A 21,198-nucleotide genomic window follows, 5' to 3' on the forward strand; every position below is an offset into this window, starting at 1 on the left:
CAAGCAGAGCCACAGTGGCAGCTGACGCAGAAGAGGCATGGCTCATCTTCTGAGGACATCTCAGCCCTCGCAGGGTAAACTGGCTTCATCTCAGACGTCGCTCAACCAGCATGAGATCAAGAGGTCTGAGGAACTAAAAGCTCATAATTCACATTCCTCTGTCAACCAGAGACAAAAAGATGAAATAGCTTCTGACTCCCAGAATGAAGCCCCGGTGCTTGCTGGGAAGAGCAGGAGTCAGCTGGGGAGAGCCAGAGCGGAGTTTGCTGGCTGTCACTTGCTCAGGGGTGGAAGAGGCTGAAGAACACAATGATTAATTGAGGGCAGCAACAGCCCCTCACAGAGAGAATGTGTCCAGGTGGCAAATGCACAGGGCCTGATCCTGCTGTGGCCACCACTGGCACAGCTCTTGGTGACCTGATGCAGGAGGGGCAGTGCCCAGGGAAGCGGGGGGCCTTGTGTGCAGCTCCACAGACATTTAACTTGGGATGGTTTCCCCCAAGAGAATAGGGAGAAGGAACATGATAACAATATCTAACTGTGCTGGGGCAGAAGAGCATAGCTCAATCCCTGTCACCAGGCTGTGGGCACCCCAGAGGCAAAAGAGGAGGAATGGTGATGGCAATGCTGGGACAGAGCCTCTCACCTCAGTAGAAGAGTCCTGAGCAAAGACTAAAAGAGGGAGATTTAGACTAAATTACAAGGAAGAAATTTCTATGCTGACAGTGGTGAGACCTGGCCCAGGTTGCCCAGAGAAGTGGTAGCTGTCCCATGGCTGGAAACATTCCAGGTCAGGCTGGACAGGGCTCTGATAGACTGACCTGATCTAGTTGCAGATGTCCCTGCTGACTGCAGAGGGATTGGAACTAGATGACCTTTACAGATCTCTTCCAACTCAAACCATCCTGTGATTCCATGATTCCATGATTCTATGAAGAGGAGGAACTTCTCCACCAAGCTCATGTGGAGTACTGGCTGAGGCCAGCAGGTAGTAGGCAGCCCTGCTCATGCCAGAAAGGTGCAGGACTTGGGAAGGAAGATGGGTCAACCTCCAGCAACTGCTGTCACACCACCAAGAACAGCAGGAAAAAATTAGAAGTGAGAGTAGCCCAGGGGGTGGGATGGGAAGGGAAGGGAAGGTCACCTCAAGCTCTGATGCTGGTGAGGAATGGCTAAAGCACTATCACCACACTGAGGAAGAGACCTAAGCCCACCCATGCAGCTGGGACCAGCTTGCACCTCCAGCCAAAGCCCAGAGCAGGGACACCAAGGTGAGGGGAGACAGCAGAGTGTTCCTGGGGGTCTTTCACACCCCAGTGCCAAAACTGGCTGCAGCGTTCCAAACCAGCAGTGACTTCCCCCTCCACGTTCTCCCTCGGAAGAACCGAAGTGTTTTAGGCAGGAAAGCGCTGGTGAAATGAGGTAAAGTGCAGCGAACGCCTTCCCAGGAATGTTCCCTCCCCAGTCAGATGCAATTAAGTTCCCGTCTCCCAAACAAAACCTGTCACCGGCAGGGGAGCAGTGCGGGGATGAGGATGCCGTGTGCAGGGAGCCGTGCTGGGCGCCCCCACCACCAAGGACAAAGAGGACAGGAAAGAGGGAGAGACTGGAAACCTCCCAGGGGACTTTAAGTCCATGCTACCAGTGCTGGGATCCCAGCCCCATGCACCAGGAGAGCTGGTATCCCACTGTGAAGGGGGTCTACCTGCCCCCCTGTACCTTGAAGAGACCCACACCGTGCTCCCTGTCACTCAGTGTGGTGCTGTCCACTCACATCAGCCTCACAAAGGCCACGGAGGATCACTTGCCTTTGGTTTTGGTTGGGAGAGAAACACAGGGAGAGGTGACACCAGCATAGGAGGGGCCCAAGAACATGGCACACAGGCAGGGAACCAGCAGGGAATGGGTAGAGCAGCCAGAGTCGGTTGGGTCAGGTCAGGCGGTGCCAAGGATATCCCATTCCTTTCCCTGGAGCCACGGTCAGTGCCTACCTGCAGTGAGAGCCCTAGGCACTGGGAAGAAGCAGCTGCTGGAGCTAGCTGGGAACCTTGGAGTGGGAGAGAGGGAAGAGACAAGACAAAGCATGCCCATAAGAGCCACTGGCTATGTGTTCTGGACAGGTGGCTATCAGAGAGCCACCTCTGAAGGAATGAGAGAGGCTTGGGACAGGCAGGGAATGGGTTAAGCAGAGAATGGGGCTGGCAAAAACTGGAGCAGGGAGGGAATGGAGCTGGCAGGGAATGGGGCAAGCAGAAAATGGAGTGTGATGGACAGGGGTTTGGTGCAGGGTGGATGGTGATTTTGGTGTAGGATGGACAGACAGGGCACAAGGATGATCCATCCAGTCCCTCCCCAGGGACACACTCAGCTCAAAGTGCAATTAGCCACAGACATGTTCATAATTCACCTGGTAATTACTCTGTGGCTGAGGTCCTGGCACACACTAATTAGCCAAGTGCAATCAATCATTTCCTAGCAATCCCATCTGATGGGATCAGAGCAGGGCCATGGGTGAGGGCAGGTTGTCACCTCTAGCAGTGCCAGGCTGAAGTTCCCCCACAGCAAGGGGGTACAGCTGGGCCCCTCTAGTCCCTCTCCAGCACTGGGGTGGGTACATGGCATCCCCTTGGACCCCTTGGCTGTAGTCCCAGTAGGGCAGGGCCAGCCCTGAGGGAACCCAAGGGTGGCTGGGGGGACAGCACTTGGCTCTGGCTGTCACAGGAGCAGGCAGCCAAAGCTTTCCTGCTCTGCCAGATCTCTCCTCACACCCCACTACCAGGCCCTGTGACACCATGGTGGGTAGTGGGTCAAGATGGGGAGTGGAACACAGGGCAAGCTCACAGGGACAGGGCATGCAAGGACTGGGGTCCCTACATGGGGATGGAGCTGCCTGAACAGAGGCAGGAGCAGCTGTTGCTGCACCAAACCATTGCATCCCACAGCCAGCAAGCCCCGTGGAGCCCTGTGGCTGAGAGCTGGGTGCTGGGGATGCTGGCGTGGGCAGGACTGGGGATCTCTTCCCAGTGCCCACAGCAGATCCTGCTCTCAGCCAAACTGCCAAGGGTCACCAAAGCCCCATGCTGAGCCTGCAGCCATAGGTGTCCTGGAGGTCCATGTGTCCCCTCCAGATGATCTGGCACACTAAGAAAAGCCTCTCACACTTCTGGTCTTTGCTGCCCAGGTCCTGGCTGGGGGCAGGGGTTACATGAGCTGGGCATCATGAGCACTGCCCTGAGAGGGGTCTGACATGGTGTAGGGCTTGCTGAGGTGGTCATGTGCCCCAGCTCTGGGCACTCTAGAGGGCTGGGGTCCCTCCGGGGCTGCCCTGATACAAGAACCTTCCTGCAGGGCTGCAGTATGAGGCTGTGGCACATGGCAGGGTCATACCACAGCACAGGGACACGTGGCCGATGCCAACAGCAGGCAGGGGCTGGAGGTGGGTGAGAGCCAGGGGAGCAGGACCGCAGGGGCTGGAAGTGCTGATGCTGCTCATTAGCATTGATTTTTCCTGGCTCATCTGCATACCGATGGCTCCGCTTGGCCGTCCTGAGGGTCAGCTCAACTCTGCTGGTGCAGCTGGAAAAACGCTGGGTCAGCAGGTGCTGCCCTGCCTCCTCCCACCACCCACGGCCTGGCTGTGAGCCAGGGATGAAGTGGAGAGGGAGACACGGGAGACACGGGCACCACAGCAGCCCCCACAGCCCTGCACTGGGAAAAGAGGTCGGGAGGGGCAGTCCCAGGGTGCCCACCTTCCTGATGCCAGGACTGCAGTCTGGGCAGGAGCTGGAGGGCAGGGGAGCATGGGAGGAACGGGCAAAGTGGAGGAGCAGGTGGGTTCATTGCAGCGGGCATTCACGGACCACGCACGATGTTTAGTGGATCCGCACGGTGCTGGACACATCCAAAACGCTGCAGTGAGGCGGGGGGGACCTCTGCAGGGCTGAAGGCAGCAGGAGCGCTGGTCCCGGGGGTCTGCACTCAACGTGAAGATGGCCTGGAAGTTGTTGAGCAGCTCGATGTCCTGGGGGACGCCAGTACTGGCCCAGAAAATCACGCAGCTCTTGCTGGGGAAAGCTGGGGGGTTCAAGAGCCCACGGTTGGTGCCAGGTGCCAGGACAGGAGCTGGGGCTCGGTGCGTCCCGGCGCAGCGCAGTCAGACGGGGCAGAACACATCGGCATCAGCCCACGGGCGAACACCACAGCGTGGGCTGAAGTGGTTGGTGTGACCGGGCCCCTGCCAGTTCTCACAGCACGGACCCCTTGTCCAAGCAGTGTCCCCAGTGGCGGCACACGGACTGGCCCAGCCCGGCAGCAGGAGGCTGCCGGTCAAGCCTTGTTCGTGCTCCCCATAGCGGCTCACCTGTCTCTTGCACAGGACAACATTGACACAGCCCTATCTGGAGTACAGCTTCGGCACTGGGAACCATGAGGTCCCACGGGGCCCTCCTGCCACCCTTCCCTCCACATGGGGATCCTGAACCAGCCGGGACCAGCACTGGGACCCGCGCCGGGCTCACCCCACTCCAGCCCGACCTTGCTCCGCTCAGAGGATGCAGGGGCTGGGCCAGGCCGTCCGCCGGTCTGGCAGCTCCACCTGCCGGTACGACCGGCCGCACGCCGGCTGAGGTGCCGGGATGCCCGGCACGGGAATGTCCGGCACGAGTACGGGATGCTCGGCTCTGGATGCCCAGCACAGGTAAGCGATGCACGGCACCAGAACGCCCGGCACTAGGACGCCCAGAGCCAGTACCGAATACCGGCGAGCTCGGAACTGCGCACTCGGGACTCGCAGCGACGGGGCAGCGGCGTTGAAGCGAGCTGGGCAGCGCGGGGCTCCGAAGCGGGGGATGCTCAGCGAAGCGCGGTCCCGGCCGGGAAGCAAACAGCGGCCGGAACCGGGAGTGGCGCCGCGGCGAGTGCCACTTTCTGGGGTGGCGACCGGGGCGGCTGCTCGTACAAACCAGGCGGCGGGACGGGACAGCACGGGTGCCGGTAAATCCCATCCCAACTCCAGTCCCCGCTACACCGGAGGGAGCGGGGAACGCCCCTGGCCCCTGATTGGCTGCCACAGGCAGGGCCACGTGACGCGTCGCGGTCACCTGACGCTGTCCCGAGGCAGGGCCCAAGGTGGCGGCGGCGCGCGCAGGTGAGCGGTGACCGGAACCGGGGCCGGAACCGAGACCGGAACCGGAACCGGAACCGGAGCTGCAGCTGCAGCTGCGGCTTGCGGGGGGCTGAGCCGGGGGACTCGGCTCTGACCTGCCCGGTCCCATGAGCACCGGTGCACAGGCGTCTGATCCGGTCCGTCCCGTCCTGGTGTCCCCCTCCTCCCGGCTTCGCTCAGCCTCTGCCACTCGGGTTCTCCCGCTGGGACCGGCCCCGGGCTGTCCGTCAGTCTCCGAGATGTCTGCCCAGCCCCACAACCACTGTGCTCGGGCCGGGTCCCGCGCCCAGCCCGGGCCCCGCACCCGGCTCGGTCCTGCTCTGCCCGGCCTGATCCCTCCTGGGTGCCCCGTCCATCACCCTGGTTCCCCACACTGTAGCCCGATTCCCTGCCTGTCCCTGCTCGCCCCGGCCGTGGCACCCTCCGGCCTGCTGTTGTCCCTATGCCCGCAGAGTTCCCCTAGCCCCGCGGGACCGCACCGGGCTGCTTCCAGGTTCGCGGGTGACGTTGGGTCAGCACCGGTCTTCTCCGGGTCCCGCTCCAGCTCCCGTCTGCCTTTGCAGCCCTGGTGCCCCCACCATGGCCGGCTGCAGGGTCCCCGGCTCCCCGCCCCGGCAGAGCGGCCCCAGCTCGGCACTAGAGGAGGAGGAGGAGGAGGATGACCCGGCCCTGGGCAGCGACGGCGACCTGGAGGTGAACCCCTACGATGGGCTGCCCTTCTCCTCCCGCTACTATGAGCTGCTGCGGCAGCGCCGGGAGCTGCCTGTCTGGACTGCCAAGTACAGCTTCATGGAGCACCTGGAGGGCAACAGTGGCATCGTCCTAGTGTCAGGCGCCCCTGGCACTGGCAAGAGCACCCAGGTGAGAGAAGGGTGGGCAGAGACCTGCTGCTGTCAGGCAGAGCTTGGCACATGGCTGCAGTACCAAGCCAGTGGTCTTCTGGAGGGTAGAGAGGGACTCTGGGGGTAGAATCTGGCCGGGCTGGATTGATGGGCCAAGGCCAGTGGAACGAGGTTCACAACAATCCCAGGAATGTTCCTGTTTTGGGGCAGAGTGAGAGGAAAGTGCCTGGTGGAAAAGGACCTGAGGGCTGTTGGTTGACAGTGGCTGAAGATGACCCAGCATGTGCCCAGGGAGCCAAGAAGGTCTGCAGACCTTCTCACTCTCTGCAATGCCCTGAAAGCAGGTTGCAGCCAAGTGGGGGTTGGTCTCTTCTCCCAAGTGGAAGGACAAGAGGAAACAGCTTTGAGTTATACCAGGAGAGGTTTGGGTTGGACATGAGGAGCAGTTTGTTCACCAGAAGGGTTGTAAAGGCCTGGCCCAGGCTGCACAGGGCAGTGTTGGAGTTCCTGTTCCTGGAGATGTTTAAAAGCCAAGTAGATGTGGTGAGGGATATGGTTTAGTGGGGACCTGGCAGTTCTGGGGCAGTGGTTGGACTGGGTGATCTTAATGGCCTCTTTCAGCCCAAACAATTGCACAGCTCTATAATTCTTGCCCAAAAGACTTGAAGTGCAGCTGTTGGCAGCAGCTGGATCCTGCCCTGAGGCCGTGGGGGGCTGCATGCAGATCCCACTCCCAGGCGAGCTGTGGTGGAGCAGGGAGGCAGTAGCCAGAACAGCTGTGGACAGAGAAGCCTCGGAGGAGATGCAGTGCCCAGGCAGCAGCTGTCTGACCCCATGGAGTGTCTGAGCTTGGAGTGGGGACAGAGGCAGAGACTGCCCCCCCGTGGGGCTTTGGCTCCAATGTGGGACCTGGGAGCATGGCACTGTGGTAAGCCTGGTACAGAGCTGGGCATTCGTGTGCCAGGATGTGCCAAGACAGGTTCTGAGGCTCCGGGCAAAGCCTTGGCACGAGCCAGGAAGCACTGGCACAGCCGCCCCGGGAGCAGCTGCCACGGCAGCACAGGGTGTCAGGCAGGCACAGGTGGCAGTGCAGGGAGTGGGAAACAGCCCCTCCCTGGAGCTGGGCACAGGCACACAGGGCGGTGGCATGTCCACGGTGCCAGGATCCTGTCTGTCTGCGCTGGGGAGCCAATCCCAGCCAGCATCCCCAGTGTGGCAGCCGCAGACGTCGTCAGGCAGACTTTGACCAGGGAGGGGTCACTGGGAAGCTGTGGGGCTGCTGTGGCCTCTCTGAGGCTGGACACTGAGTCTCTGCGTGGCAGCAGCTGATCCATGAGGCACCAGAGCTGGGGAATAAAGCCCTTGTGTGGGCACTGGCATGATCTGTTCCCTTGGCTGGGCTGCTTTCGGGCACAGGCACCCTGTGTGCTGACCCTGCCAGCCCTGGGGCCGCTGTGCCCTGAGCAGAGCAGGTGATGTGACTCAGCTCATGAGCAGTGTCTGGCTCTGTGCTTGGGTGCCCCGGCACCCTTCAGATGCAGCACTGCCACCCAAAGTGGAAAAGGCTGATCCACAAGCTGGGTCCCCTCGCTGCTGGGAGGCAGGGTGGGCCAGTGTGTGGGAGCAGTTAAACAGCAGATTCCTAGTCCCCAGTGCCCAAGGGTCATTCGCATGGCCCCAGGACCATCCCACACCTCCTGTCCAGGCACTTGGGCAGCGGCTGCTCAGTGCATCCTTCCTGGTGTCTCACTGTGTAGTTTCCTGGGGTGGTGGGTGAGCCCTCTGGCCCCATTCAAGAATGCTCCAACTCCTGCCTCAGACCTGGAGCTGCTGCAAGGTCTGGGGCTTGTGGACTCATGCTGGACCTGCCCAGCACCTGCCCCGGCCTTTCCTGCAGGGGGCTGGTGGCAGGATGGCTTCTGTCAGAGGAGACCTGCAGCCAGTCCAGCCACCCCAGGGCTGAAAAAATATGAAGCACATTACTAAGGGTATTGCCCAGGTGCCTCTGAAGCCCTGGCAGTGATGACCTGGGGCACTGTGCTGTCTGAGCTGGCAGTTTGGGTGAAGGTACCACAGCTCTTATCCCCCAACCCCGTTTTTCCTGGGGAGGTTGTCCTGTGTCCTTACAGTAAGGGTCGTGGTGTCCCACAGCCAGGCTGCAGCTACAGGGTGATAAGGATATGGGGCTCATGTCACAGCTCACTGGGGCTCAGAAGTGATGGAGGTAGGGAGGGAAGATCCTGCCAGGGCTGTCGAGTGCTTCTGGTCTGGGAGGTCCCACGGCCAGTCTCTGGGGATTGCTATGGGGAGGGTCTCTCTGCCCTTCTGGGGCAAGGCCAGGCACCACTCCATGATGGGGAGGGGCACATCTCGGTCCTCCTGGCAGGGTCCATGCTGTCCCCAGGCCCTAACACTGGCTTTGTCCCCACAGATCCCACAGTGGTGCACAGAGTATGCCCTGTCCCTGCAGTTTGCCCATGGGCTGGTGGCCTGCACTCAGCCCTACAGCCTGGCAGCCCTCAGCCTCTCCCTGCGTGTGGCTGACGAGATGGACCTCAACCTGGGTCATGAAGTGGGCTACTGTGTGCCCCACGAGGACTGCTGCACCACTGAGACCATCCTCAGGTACGGGGACGGGAGGGGATGGGACGGGGGGGCCCTGTGGGCTGCCTGTGCCAGCAGCGCCGTGGCACCGCGCTCTAATCCCGCTGAGCCGCCCGGCTGCGCCCTAATCTCTTAATCCAGCCTGGCCTCGATGCAGGAGTGGGGAGGGCACGCTGCAGGGCCAGTGCTGGGGGCTGCAGGATGCCTTGGCCCCACCCAGGGCTGTAATGGGGACTCCTGCCATTGAGGAAGGAGTGAGGCAGATTCAGGGATGGAATGCACGGTGCCAGGGGTCCCCGTGGCTGCCCCAGGCTGACAGGGCTGGTCCTCACCAGGTTCTGCTCGGATGAGATGCTGCTGCGGGAGATGACGTCGGACCCTCTGCTGCGGCAGTACGGGGTGGTGGTGCTGGACGAGGCGCAGGAGCGGACGGTGCCCACGGACGTGCTGCTGGGGCTGCTGAAGGACGTGCTGCGCCAGCGCCCCGCGCTCAAGGTGGTGGTGGTCACCTCGCCCGCCATGGAGGAGCGGCTCCGTGCCTTCTGCGGGGACCCTCCTGTGGTGCGGGTCCCGGAGCACAGGAGCCCTCCCCAGCTGCTCTACAGGGAGCCACCAGCCCGCGGCCACATCGCAGCTGCCTGCCAGGCCGTGCTGGACATCCACCGGCGGCAGGAGCCTGGCCACGTCCTGGTCTTCCTGGCCAGCGAGCAGGTGGGCTGTGGGCATCCTGTGACTGGGTCCTTGAGGATTCACTGTGCTGTGGGCAGGGGGAAGTTTCGAGGCATCCTTCTCAGCTCTGTGCAGGGAGCCCTGAGGATGGCTGGGGCTGGGGTTTGCCATTCCTGGATGGGTTTAAAAGTTGTGGAGATGTGGTGCCAAGGGGCGTGGTTTAGTGGTGGCCTGGCAGTGCTGGGGTAGCATTTGGGCTTGATGATCTCAGAGGTCTCTTCCAGCCATAACAGTTCCATGATTCTAAGCTGCAGGAGCTGAGGCTCCTCTGTGTGGGGGCACTGTGTGGGATCTGAGGTCTTTCCCACCAGGGCAGCATGAAGCAGCTGCAGGGTGCTTCACAGAGCCCTGTCCCAGGGATAGGGCTGCTCTGGGAGTCAATCATGGCCCCTGTCCTTCCCAATAGGAGATCACAGAGTGCTGTGAGGCCATCCAGACCGAGGCTGTGGCGCTGAACCCAGGGCTGGGCCCGCTGCAGGTTGTGCCCCTGCACCCTGGCGTGGGCCGCACGGCACAGAAGGTGTACGAGGAGGAGGGCAGCCGGGAGAGACGAGTGATCGTCACCCACTGGCTTGGGGACTCATCCTTCTCGCTGGGGACCGTGCGCTTCGTCATCGACTCGGGGCTGGAGCTGCGCAGTGTGAGTGGCAGGAGTGCTGGGCTGGGGAGCTGAGCTGAGCTGGCAGTGGCACTAGAGCTCGAAGGTCTTTTCACACCCAAACGATTCTATGATTCTAGGAGAGTGTCAGGGCAGAGAGGCCTTGGGCGGAGGCGGGGGCTGGCCTGGGAGTGTCTCATCTCGTGTCCTCGTCTCCAGGTCTACAACCCCCGCATCCGGGCTGAGTCCCAGGTGCTGCGGCCCATCAGCAGGAGCCAGGCTGAGTCACGCATGCAGCGAGCTGCAGGCAGCCCCCCAGGTGAGAGCCTCTGCCCAGATGTCCTTGCACGTCCCTCCAGCGGCACAGGGCTCCTGTCCCACCCCACTGGGAACCCTGGCAGCTTCCACACCCCTGCTGGCTGCCCCATCCCTGGGCTCTTCAGTCACGGCTCACAGGCCCTCTCTGGCAGGTACCTGCCTGCGGCTCTACTCAGAGACCTTCTACGAGCAGCGCCTGCCCCCCAGCCCTGCGCCCCAGGTCAGTGAGACCAGCCTCAGCCGCCTGGTGCTGCTGCTGAAGCGCCTGGACATCGCCGACATGGGCCAGTGCGACTTCCTCGACAGACCAGGTGCTGCCAGACAGGCCAAGCACAGCGTTGAGGGGACCAGAGCAGGGGGAAGCTGGGGGCTGGCTATGGCTGTGGCCATCCCTGCAGTTCAAGCTGTCCCTGGAGAGGGGCTGGAGGGTCTTGTGGGTGCAGGGGATGGGTGGGCTGGGCTCCCTGGTCCTGGCAGCTGGCTGATGTCTTGCCACAGCTCCAGAGTCGCTGATGCAAGCACTGGAGGACCTGGACTACCTGGCTGCCCTGGACGATGATGGGAACCTGTCAGAGGTGGGGATCATCATGTCAGAGTTCCCCCTGGACCCCCAGCTGGCCAAGGCCCTCATTGCCTCCTGCGAGTTCGACTGCGTGGAGGAGATGGTCAGCCTGGCTGCCATGCTCACAGGTACTGCACTGAGGGTGGGAGCCCACTCTGCTGCTGGCATGGGGCCTGGCACAGCCCCTGAGAGCTGGCAGCACCAGTTCTGGTGCAGGGGACACACATGGTCACCTTGTCTCTTTGCCATCCCCAGTTTCCCCCTGTTTTGTGCCCCCATCCACACGCCCAGAGGAGGCTGTGACCCTGCGGCGGCGGACCCTGCTCCACCCACACGGAGATCACTTCACCCTCATCAACATCTTCAATGCCTTCCAGCAGCGTGAGTGCCAGGCTGCCAGCAGCTGCACATGCCATGGGTGTCCTCTGCTCCCTCCTGTGTCCCCTGCTTTTCCCAGGAGCAGGCACTGCAGCCATATGTGTGATCATAGCCTGGCTGTGAGGGTCCCCATCAGAGAATGGTTTGGGTCAGAAGGGATCTTAAAGATCATCTAGTTCCAATTCCCCCTGCCATGGTCAGGGACAGCCTGGCCTTGAACACCTCCAGCAATGCAGCCTTCAACACTTTGTATGAGCTAGGGCCAGGTTTATGTGGGACACGAGGAACAAAAGGGTTTTTTCTTCTCCAAAAGGATTGTCAAGGCCTGGCTCAGGCTGCCCAGGGCAGTGATGGAGTCCCCATCACTGGGGGATTTAAAAGTCATGGAGATGTGGTGCTGAGGGACATGGATTCATGGTGCTTTGGCAGTGCTGGGTTAGTGGCTGGACTTGATGATCTTAGGGGTCTTTTTCAGTGAAAACAATCCAGTGATTCTGTGATTTGCAGCCTCTCTGGGCAACCTGTTCCAGTGCCTCACCATCCCTCACAGTGAAGAACTTCCTTGTAACTAAGCTGAATCTCCCCTCTTTCAGTTTAAAGCCCCTGCCCCTCATCCTACTGCTCTGTGCCCTTGTGAAAAAGGTCTCTCTCTCTCTGGCCTTCCTGTAGGCCCTTTTTAAGCACTGAAAGGCTGCAAGGTCTCCCCAGAGCCTTCTCTTCTCCAGGCTGAACAACCCCAACCCTCTCAGCCTGTCCTCACAACAGAGCATCTTGGTTGAGAGGCTGTGGTCTGTGGGACCACCAGTGCCTGGTGTCGCGGCCCGTGGCCCCCCCCAGCCCGCAGCCTGCCCATTTTGTGCTCCTGCAGCCAGTGCCCAGGGTGCTGAGCCCCTGCTGTCCCCACAGACAACGCAGACGAGGGCTGGTGCCGCAAGCACGCGGTGAGCGCCGAGGCTCTGCAGCTGGCTGGCATCGTGCGGGCAGAGCTGCTGGAGGTGATGCAGCGCATCGAGCTGCCCATCTCGCCCCCTGCCTTTGGCACCGACGCCAACCTCCTCAACATCCAGCGAGCCCTCATCTCCGGCTACTTCCTCAAGGTGGGCCAGGGGTGGGGCGCTGCAAGGGAAGGGCCGCAGGGTGGGGTTTGTGCTAGCCGGGGCCGCTGCCCTCCTCCCGCTCTGCCCTCCTCCCGCTCTGCCCTCCTCCCGCTCTGCCCTCCTCCCGCTCTGCCCTCCTCCCGCTCTGCCCCCGCAGGTCGCCCGGGACATCGATGGCTCTGGCAACTACGTGATGCTGACACACAAGCACGTGGCACACCTGCCGCCCTCCTGCTGCTACCTCCTGCGGCAGCCCCCCCGGCGCCTGCCCCCCTGGGTCCTCTACCACGAGTTCACCATCTCACAGGACAACTGCCTCCGCATCGTGTCCGAGATCCAGCCCCAGATGTGAGCTCTGAGCGGGTTGGGAGGGTGTGGGTTGCACCAGGACCGTGTCCGTGCCTGGCTCCAGGGCTGCAGAGCCCTAGGCAGCCGTGTCCAGCCCAGATCAAGGGGAGGTGGCTTGGCCAGCAGGTCTAGGAAGGGGATTCTGCCCCTCTGTTTCTCTCTGCTGAGACCTCCACCTGCAGGGCTGGATCCAGGTATGGAGTCCTCAGCACAGGACCTGTTAGAGCAGGGGCAGAGGAGGCCACAGTAATCATGGGAGAGTGGAAGCTCTCTGCTGTGAGGCCAGGCTGACAGAGTTGGTGTTGTTCAGCCTGGAGAAGAAGATGCTCCAGGATGCTTCTTGTGGTCTTTCAGTGCTTGATGTGGCTTGTTAGAAAGCTGAGGAGAATCTTTTAGCAGGGCCTGTTGTGACAGGACAAGGGGTGATGGTTTGACACTAAGAAAGACTGGAGAGAAGGCAGAAATTTCTGTGCTGAGGGTGGTGAGACCCTGGCCCAGGTTGCCCAGAGAGGTGGTAGATGCCCCACGGCTGGAAACCTTGCAGGTCAGGTTGTCTGGGGGCTCTGGCTGCAGATGTCCCTGCTGACTGCAGTGGAGTCGGACTGGATGGCCTTTAAAGGTCCCTTCTCCCCTAAACCAGTCTGTGATTCAGCCTCCTCTCCTGGGCTGTTTGGGGCTCTGTCTCCATGCCAGCGAGCGAGGAGATGCTTCAGGAACACCCCTGGAGCTGGCTGCCTCTACCTGTCCCCACAGGCTGGTGGAGCTGGCACCCCAGTACTACCTGAGCAACCTGCCAGCCAGTGAGAGCCGGGACCTGCTGATGGAGCTCCGAGAGAAGGTGGTGGCCGCCGAGGACGTGCCGGAGGTGCCCGAGCCGCAGGGAGAGGCAGCTGGCAGCGAGGATGAGGAGAGGGAAGTCTGCCTGCTGCAGTGAGCTGGAGCCACGGCCATGGGGACACCTGGACTCGGCTGTGACCCCCAGGGACGGGAGAGCCCCAGGGAAACCGTGCCACTGTGGGGGCTCACCTGCTCCCTGGGGAGGTGCAGGCACAGCCTGGCACTCCCGCAGCTCTGTGCCGTGCTCACGGTGCCAGCGGCCGTGGGACCAGCCCTGGTTATCTCCCTAGGGGACTGAGCCCAGGTTGGAGGAGCACTGGCCCTGGAGCTGGGGAGTCGTGCAGGCCCTCCCCACTCGGACTCTGTCACCCCGTGTTTCTTGGGGGGGCTGCTGTGGGGCTGAGGGGCTGCTGGCCCTGTGTGTCCCACTCCTCCCGTGCCCAGGGAGCAGTGTGGGGGCTGAGGAGCCACTTGTGTGTCCCTCATGTATAAAGTTTTGTGACCTTTACTTACAGCCTTGCTTCTGTGACTGCAGCTGAGGAGGGGTCCAGGGAGGTTGGGCTCCCTCCCGCCCCAGATTGCTGCCCCGCCCTTCCCCTCAGCCCTGTGGGGCAGCTCTCCAGCCCACCCCCAGTGTCCCCTCATCGGGGCTTTCTAACATGAGCCATCCCTGCTGTGGCTCACCTCCCGCCCCCAGCCGTGGGTAGGGTGCCACCAGCCGTGGTCACACCAGCACGCCGAGGGCAGCCCTGGCCTTTGCTGGGTCTTCCCCAGCGCAGCCTCCTCTCTTCTGCAGAAGCTTTGGGGAAGCTGTGGCTAGCGTGGGGTGGGGAGCTGCAGCCAGCCTCCAGCATAGGGCAGGATGTGGATGCTCCACCTCCTCGGGGTCCCCCATCCTGCCTTGGGATCCCCTCCAGCTTTCCAGCAATTCCCCACTTCAGCACCACAGCCAAGGGCTGAGCTGCTGCCTTGTGTCCTGGAGTCCCAGGACAGACCCCTTGGCATGGGGCTGCTCTATTCCAGCAGCTGCCCTTCCCTATCTCCCTCCTTTCCCTGCCTGCCCACACCTGGGGGTTCCACCATTCTGGGGGAGGAGCCTGGAGGCTCTGCTGGCCTGTTCCCACCAAAACATCTTGAAGGTCAGGCAGAAGGTGAGAGCTGGGCCCCTCCCCACAGCCTCCTCAGATCCAAAACTTCCCCTTTGCTTTCTAGGAACCCCAGAATGTACACAAGCAGGAGCAGCAGGGTGTGCAGCTCACCACCCTCCCTCTCCTGGGGTGGGCACAGGGGCTGTGCAGTGGGGCTGGGCTGATGCTCACTGGGATGGCAGAGGGGATGCTGTTGGCTGTGGCTGCCCTTGTGTTCCCACCCTGGCACAGCATGCTGCGGTCAGGGCAGCTGCATGGCCCTGGGAGGGTTGGTAAGGGGGGAGAGCCCATGCCTGGCTGGGTTCAGCACCCTGCCCCTCGTTGGAGACCTGCTCCTTGGAGGCACTGTGCCTGCCCCTCGCTGCACCCCTGGCACAGGCACTGCTGGACATCAGGGGTCCCTTTGCTGTGCCCCAGCCCCTGCAGCCAGTGGTATGGGGCTGTGGGAGCCCTAGTGACGTGTGGACACTCAGCCAGTCTGGGGGCTCAGGACCACTCCAAGCAAGCACCTGGGAGCTCTGGCATTGTCCTGGGTGTTCAGTGGGTCCTGGGAGGGGACTCAGCATCACCCTGGTGATGCCCATGGCAGGGGAGGGCAGCAGTCCCTGGTTCCCCCAGCCTGGGCGAGTCCAGGGGCTGAGAGTGGGTCCTGGCTCCTCCCACACATCCCCAGCACAGCATTCTCCTCTTCTGAGAGCTGCTGTGATCTGTGGTTTGGTTTCACCTTGGGGCAGTCCCATGGGGTCTTGGCTCAATATATATGCAGTCACCGTCCCCCAGCCCTCACCAAGCCCACTGGAGCATCACAGACTACAGCTGAGGTAGGCTGATCCTGGGGGCTTGTGCAGTGGGGGCACAGGCACTGCAACCCCGGGAGGCTTGCTGCTTGCCAGGGGACATCCAGGGGGGCTGCACTGCCAGGCATCAGGGTACACATTGCCTGCTGGACCTGGGCAGGGTCCCCCATTCCTGTCTGCCTCCTGCCTGACCCTGCTGCTACCCCAAGACCTAGGGCTCTGCCTTTGCTGGTCCTTCCAGCTCCATCCCAGCTTGGCCAGCTCCCTCCTAGCTTGCCTGGCTCCCCTTTCTCTGACACCATGCCTGGCCCCTGCTTCAGCACAGGGCTGCCCTTTCTTCCCCTTCCAGATGCTGGTGCTGGTAGGGCTGGTGCTGAGCCTTGCTTCTGTGGATGCCCTGACCACCTTCCCCCCAAAGTGTGAGTCCTGCCCCCTCTGGATACTGTGGGGAGCCTGGGAGAGGAGAGACCCTGGGCAGAGGGGCATTGCAGAACCCATAGAGCAGCTGAAGAGAGTAGGGAACACCTGCACCCCTCTGGTACTGGGTGACGGTGAGCCCTGGTTGAGGCAGCTCTTCTGGTAGGTTGGGGGTTAGAGGGTGGGCATGAAGTGATGTAGGCTGTGGGAGCAGGGTGGGGATGGGCACAGACGTGGGGAAATGTGGCAGGATGGGAACAGAGGTGGGGTGAATGAGCAGGGTGGGGAAGGATGGGTATGGTGTGGTATGTTGGGATGAGGGGGGACCCTCAGAGCAGGGTGGAGGACAGACTGGTCTCACCACAGCCCATGCCTGAGCCCAGTCTCTGTCTCTCATTTCCAGTTCAAGTGGGGCAGATGAATGGGGACGTAGTGGTGAAATGCAACACCTCGGAGCAGCAAGTGAGCTGGACTCAGAACGGGGACCCAGAGCCCATGGCTGAGCTCGTGGCTGAGGGGCAGACTCTCACCATCCTCGGCTTGGACCTGCCAGCTGCAGGCAACTACAGCTGCTGGGCTGGCACCGTCTTGCTGGACAGCACCTACGTGGTGGTCAGCAGCAGCCGTATGTGGGGCTGGGCATGAGGGGACTGGCATGACCAAGGGACACCAGGGCTGAGGGAGCAGGAGGTGGAGGGGATGATGGGGTGGATACAGGGAGTTGGGGGCAATATGGGGCCCAGGAGATGCTCAAGGTCTGCTGATGTTCGGTGGGACTGCATCAGGTAGAGCTGTGTGGGGCTGAGGGGAGCCCAGCTGTGGGGAAGCCTTGCCCATGCCATGCAGGTATGGAGCACTGTTCCCAGCTCTGTGCAGACCCTCAGTCCTTGGCCCTGCCAGGTGAGGAGAGGATGAACATCTCCTGCCAGACTGAGTCCTACCACGGCTCCTTCCGCTGCTCCTGGACTGGTCCCCACTCTGCTGTCTTCCGTGCCCGCCTCACCCACAGGTGAGTCCCCCTGCACCTTCCCCCATCAGAGCCCCGTGGCCACCCTGCCCTCACAATTGCCTCCCCCTGCAGCGATGGCTCCGTGGGTGAGTGGGTGCTGGCATCCAGCCACCACGGACAGTTTGGTGCCAGCTTCATGGACCCCTCCTTCTGCCCCTTTGCTGAGGAGCTGCAGCCCCTGCAGCTGCAGCTGGAGGGGCTCTCAGACACCTCCTACCTCAACGTCTCCAGCCACTTCTTCATCCGCGACATCGGTGAGCTCACACTGGTGGCCGTGGGGGCCAGGGGCTGTCCTTGCCCTGATGGGGACTCAGCCCCAGGACTGGGCACCCTGCCTGGTCCTGAGCCCCACTCTGCCCACAGTGCGTCCAGACCCACCGCAGAACCTGACTGTGTGGTGGCAAGGGGAGCAGCTCCTCCTGACCTGGGCCCCCCCAGTTTCCTGGCCACTCCCCAAGTCCTACTTTGCCCTGCTCTACCGACTGCAGTACGAGCTCCCCAACGGCACCCAGGTAACTGCAGGATCCCTGTACCCACCTTGCCACAGCACCTGCCACCCCACATCCTCCCTCTGTTGTGCTCACCCTGCCTTATGCCCAGAGGTGCCATTAGGAGCAGGAACTTGCTGGGTGCTCAGCAATGGCCCCTGCCCCATGACACAGCTTCTCTCCCAGGGGTGATTAATTGTCATTCCTGGCTGCCCAGGTGTCTCCTACTCCTGGGTCCCCAGTGCCCAGCCCTTCTCCCGTGCTTTCCCTCACTTCCCTCCAGTAGCATCCATCTGAGCTGTCCCCAGCCCTGGTGCCAGGGTGGTCCCCAGGCTGTGCCTCTCTCCACTGTGCAGGTGGACAAGTATGTGGAGGGCGTGGAGGAAACGCAGCTGCAGGTGGGCACGCAGCGGGTGCGCATCAGCTGCCAGGATCCCTACACCAACCCTGCCTGGAGCCCATGGACTGCGTGGCAGGACCTTGATGCCACCCAGCAGAGCCAGCTACGAGCCCACTGACACCACCCACAGACATGCCCTGACCCCTTGCACCCATCCCCCACCCCCGTGCACCTCTGGAGATGCTTGAGGCTGGGGGGCACCCCCAGGTGTGCCATGCAATGCTTTGCCTACCTCTTGTATGGTTTGAAAGAGGATTTTTAGCTCTGTTAATGGTTGGGGTTTATTACAACAAACCTCGGTTGGTCTCATGGGGGCTGGGGAGTGCTGGATCCCCTGGCTTCTGAGGGGCTCCATCTGGGCACTTTCTGCTCAAGGTGCCCAGACTGGCCCTTGCCTGATGTCAGGTCACAGGCTTGCACAACATCCCTGCAACGCCACAACTGCCCGAGGGGTTCCTGCTCCCTGCTGGCAGGGGGCTCAGCAGTGGAGTCCTTACACAGGGCTGAGGATGGGAATGTCACACAGACGTGCACAGTGCTCCATCAGCGGTGGTACCTGGATGGTCCCCACCCCCCTGCTCTGGCAGATGGGCACCCTGACCCCCCCCGTTCTTATTAGCTCTCCCACAAGCAGCACCAGAGATGTGCTGCTCCGCACCAAGGGGTGGAGGATCCCTGCCTAGTCCTGGGGCAGGGCATGGTCATGATGGGGGAGCCCAGGGTCCACATGCCAGCACCAGCTTCCCTAACAAACATATGTCTCGGATCCTCGCTATATGCCCTACTCGGCATCTCCCTAGGGGGCCCAGAGAGGAGCCGAGGGGCTGCAGCCAGGCCGGGGGAACCAAGACCTTGCAGCCCCGCGGGACATGGTCCCGGCACCCAGGTCCCTACGGAGACGCAGCCCCCGAAGTGCCGCAGGCTCAGGACCTGACTGGGGGTCGCTGCTCCCCGCTACACAAACAGGCCGGCTCCGGGTAATGCCACGGGGCTTTATTGAGGTGCTTCGGTGGGACGGGCCCCCCGCCCCGCTGCTGCTCCGGAGAGGCTGGTGAGAGTGGGCGGCCCACGGGCCCTGCTCTGCGGGGGTCCGGGGATCCATGAGTCCGAGGGGAGCCATGGCACGGGGGGACAGCAGCACCGGGGCTCCAGGAGTCCGGAGAAGTCCAACGTGTCCGGGAATCCCACGGCCTGGGCGTTCGGGGGGAGAGTAGGGGATCTCAGGGGAACACGAGGCGCGGTGGTGCGGGGTCCTGGGTGCGGGGTCCCATCACGGTGGAGCCAGGCAGCCCAGACGCAGCTCCTCGCTCTCTAGCATCTCCCTGCAAGGGACAGGCCCGGGCTGAGCCCCGCGCCCGCTGGCCCCGCCGCGCCCCACCCCACCCTCCGTCCCCGTCCCCCCCCAAACCCGCCCCCGCGTACCGGTACGCGGCGATCTCCGCCTCCAGCGCCATCCGCAGCCGCAGCAGCGCCGGGTACTCCCGCAGGCACCGGGCCATCTCCGCCTCTGCCTCGCCGATCTCCCTTTCCAGCTCCGCCACCCGCTCCTGTCGCCGGGTCGTGAGCTGCACCCGGGACCCCCGCCCCTATCCCTGCCCCTCACGCACCCCCGGACCCTGGCCCGAACCCTGCCCCCCCCGGACCCTGGCCCGACCCCTGCCCCTCACGGACCCTAAAAGAGCCCTCTCACCCCCGACCTCAGCCCGCCTCGCACAGACCCTCGCCCCGCAAGGATTCCACTCCCCAGACCCACCCCAGTGCTTCGTCCCAGCCCCCACTTGCACACCCCGCTGCCAGCTCCACCCGGACTCTCCTCCATCCTCAGATTCATCCCCATCTTGTAACCCCACCTGCACTCCCGCCCCTCCCCAGCCCCATCCTGACCCGCTTCCTCTCGTCCCTCCCCCACATCCCTGTTAGCCTTCCCCAAAGCGATCCCAACCCTCATTCCCAGCCCCACTTTTACCCACCTCTCCTCAAACCTATCCAGATTCCCGGACCCCACCCCTCCCCAGTCGCACCTCAAACACCCCCTCCCCCCCATCCTATAAGCTCACACGGACCCTCCTCCCCAGCGCCATTCTGACCCCCTCCCTCTCGCCCCCCTCCCCGGGCCCCGGATCTTCATTCCCCCCTTCCCCGGCCCTTCCACTCCTCCCCACCCCTCCGGCCGTCCAGGCCCCGCACCGGTGCCTGGACTTTCCCCACCCCTCAAATATCCCCCCCACCCCCAGCAATGTGCCCGCTCCCAACTCCCCCCCCCAAGCCCCCCTTCTCCCCAGCCCAGCCCCTCACCTGGTACTTGGCGAGCTCTCCGCTCCGCCGGTCCCGCAGCCCCTCCAGCTGCCGGTGCAACGCGCCCACGGCCCCGCGCAACGCTTCCACCTCGGCAGCACGGGCACGTAGCAGCCGACGGTAACCGGCAGCTTCGGCCCGGGCCCGGAGCACAGCCTCACCGCTCCACCGGCACCGGGGCCGGCTCTCGGCCGCGCTCATCCCGGCAGCTCCACCGCAACGATTCCACAATCCCACCACACCCATCCCCCCTCCCCCGGTAAAACGGGGCCGCGTCACGGAACTGCAGCCAATCCCGCCGATGGGGAACCGGCACCGGCTGCCCGCCTCCTCCCGATGGCAACGGCAAGGGGGCGGGGGGGAGCTTGGCCCTATCGGCCCCCTCTGAACCATGGACAGAGGTAGGGTGGGTGTCAAGGTCAAGCTTAGGGTCAAGGTCGTTGCTATTGCCCCCACCTCCTCTCCATTATCACCCTGGCCAGAACCGGCTCAGGGGTGGATCCCGGTGACCAGGCACCACTTGGCAGAGTAAGGAGGGAGCAATGCTCCAGCCCCAGCTGGAAACACTCAGAGGGTCACCAGGGACGGAGAGGGGCAGGTATTTGGTGGAGAATGGGGGGATCAGCCTCTCTCTGAAGCCCTCTGCCTCCCTACATATGTGCTGTGGGTCATGGCAGAGCAAGGTCCCATTTGGCCCCCAGCAGAGTGTGGACACATGAGCAGGTTCTGGGGGGCAGAGGCCAGGGGGGAGAGGGAGGGCTGGTGCAATCCTCGAGCATGTGGGGGCACCCCAAATCCATCTCAGGGTACTGTGGGGGCACGTCCAGGCCCATGTCATAGGGAGCCAGCAAACTGGTGGGTGCAGGGGCCAGGAGCAGCAGAGCTGGGGTGGGCCAGGAGCAGCAGAGCTGGGGTGGGCCAGGAGCAGCGGAGCTGGGGCTGCCCAGGGCAGCAAAGGAGCCCAGTTCATCAGTCTGTCCCACGCTGAGAGGGGGCCACTGGGACAAGTTCCTCTTCAAGCCCCGGGGCCGGAGCTGGCAAACTCCAACCAGGATAAGGCAAGTGTGTACGGGTGGCACAGACACTGTCGTGGCCACCCACAAGGATGGGTGGGGGCTTCCAGCACTGGGAATGGTGGGGTTCACCCCACACCCTGCGCAGCCTGTC

At 62.8% G+C, this 21,198-nt stretch overlaps 3 protein-coding genes across 4 annotated transcripts; 2 read left to right on the forward strand and 1 right to left on the reverse strand.

Moving 5' to 3' along the window:
- The first annotated feature begins 5,082 nt into the window (after window positions 1-5,082).
- Window positions 5,083-13,985, forward strand: DQX1 (DEAQ-box RNA dependent ATPase 1). 2 transcript variants are annotated; one of them, XM_068149329.1, is made up of 12 exons: window positions 5,083-5,146; window positions 5,728-6,025; window positions 8,438-8,631; window positions 8,946-9,321; window positions 9,746-9,979; window positions 10,157-10,256; window positions 10,408-10,566; window positions 10,754-10,945; window positions 11,073-11,198; window positions 12,102-12,292; window positions 12,450-12,640; window positions 13,394-13,985. In XM_068149329.1, the coding sequence occupies exons 2-12, from the start codon at window positions 5,744-5,746 to the stop codon at window positions 13,572-13,574; spliced, it is 2,226 nt and encodes a 741-aa protein (XP_068005430.1). In that variant the 5' UTR covers window positions 5,083-5,146; window positions 5,728-5,743; the 3' UTR covers window positions 13,575-13,985. The 2 variants fall into 2 exon arrangements, with proteins under 2 accessions (XP_068005430.1, XP_068005431.1); XM_068149330.1 differs by lacking the exon at window positions 5,083-5,146 and adding an exon at window positions 5,249-5,301.
- Window positions 13,986-15,757: 1,772 nt separating this feature from the next.
- LOC137446579 (interleukin-12 subunit beta-like) lies at window positions 15,758-17,890 on the forward strand. The gene is made up of 6 exons (XM_068149331.1): window positions 15,758-15,841; window positions 16,243-16,464; window positions 16,740-16,848; window positions 16,921-17,102; window positions 17,212-17,360; window positions 17,693-17,890. Exons 1-6 carry the CDS (start codon window positions 15,772-15,774, stop codon window positions 17,852-17,854), a joined length of 894 nt encoding a protein of 297 aa, XP_068005432.1. The 5' UTR covers window positions 15,758-15,771; the 3' UTR covers window positions 17,855-17,890.
- Window positions 17,891-18,714: 824 nt separating this feature from the next.
- Window positions 18,715-20,866, reverse strand: LOC137446583 (alpha-internexin-like). Its single transcript, XM_068149337.1, has 3 exons — window positions 20,032-20,866; window positions 19,159-19,283; window positions 18,715-19,058 (listed from the first exon to the last, which is right to left on the reverse strand). Exons 1-3 carry the CDS (start codon window positions 20,422-20,424, stop codon window positions 19,007-19,009), a joined length of 570 nt encoding a protein of 189 aa, XP_068005438.1. The 5' UTR covers window positions 20,425-20,866; the 3' UTR covers window positions 18,715-19,006.
- Between the last annotated feature and the right edge of the window lie 332 nt (window positions 20,867-21,198).

The sequence above is a fragment of the Melanerpes formicivorus genome, unplaced genomic scaffold (assembly GCF_026170545.1).
Source record: "Melanerpes formicivorus ecotype bairdi unplaced genomic scaffold, bMelFor1.0.p_v2 SCAF_18, whole genome shotgun sequence".
Taxonomy (NCBI): Eukaryota; Metazoa; Chordata; class Aves; order Piciformes; family Picidae; genus Melanerpes; species Melanerpes formicivorus.

Coding starts and splice junctions, on each gene's coding strand:
- LOC137446583 (XM_068149337.1), bottom strand. CDS start 20,424: ATGGTTCAGAGGGGGCCGATAGGGCCAAGCTCCCCCCCGCCCCCTTGC. Junction 19,284..20,031: donor GAGAGCTCGCCAAGTACCAG/GTGAGGGGCTGG, acceptor ACCCGGCGACAG/GAGCGGGTGGCGGAGCTGGA. Junction 19,059..19,158: donor GCGGAGATCGCCGCGTACCG/GTACGCGGGGGC, acceptor TGTCCCTTGCAG/GGAGATGCTAGAGAGCGAGG.
- LOC137446579 (XM_068149331.1), top strand. CDS start 15,772: ATGCTGGTGCTGGTAGGGCTGGTGCTGAGCCTTGCTTCTGTGGATGCC. Junction 17,103..17,211: donor CTTCTTCATCCGCGACATCG/GTGAGCTCACAC, acceptor CTCTGCCCACAG/TGCGTCCAGACCCACCGCAG. Junction 17,361..17,692: donor AGCTCCCCAACGGCACCCAG/GTAACTGCAGGA, acceptor TCCACTGTGCAG/GTGGACAAGTATGTGGAGGG.
- DQX1 (XM_068149329.1), top strand. CDS start 5,744: ATGGCCGGCTGCAGGGTCCCCGGCTCCCCGCCCCGGCAGAGCGGCCCC. Junction 9,322..9,745: donor TCTTCCTGGCCAGCGAGCAG/GTGGGCTGTGGG, acceptor CCTTCCCAATAG/GAGATCACAGAGTGCTGTGA. Junction 10,257..10,407: donor AGCTGCAGGCAGCCCCCCAG/GTGAGAGCCTCT, acceptor CCTCTCTGGCAG/GTACCTGCCTGCGGCTCTAC.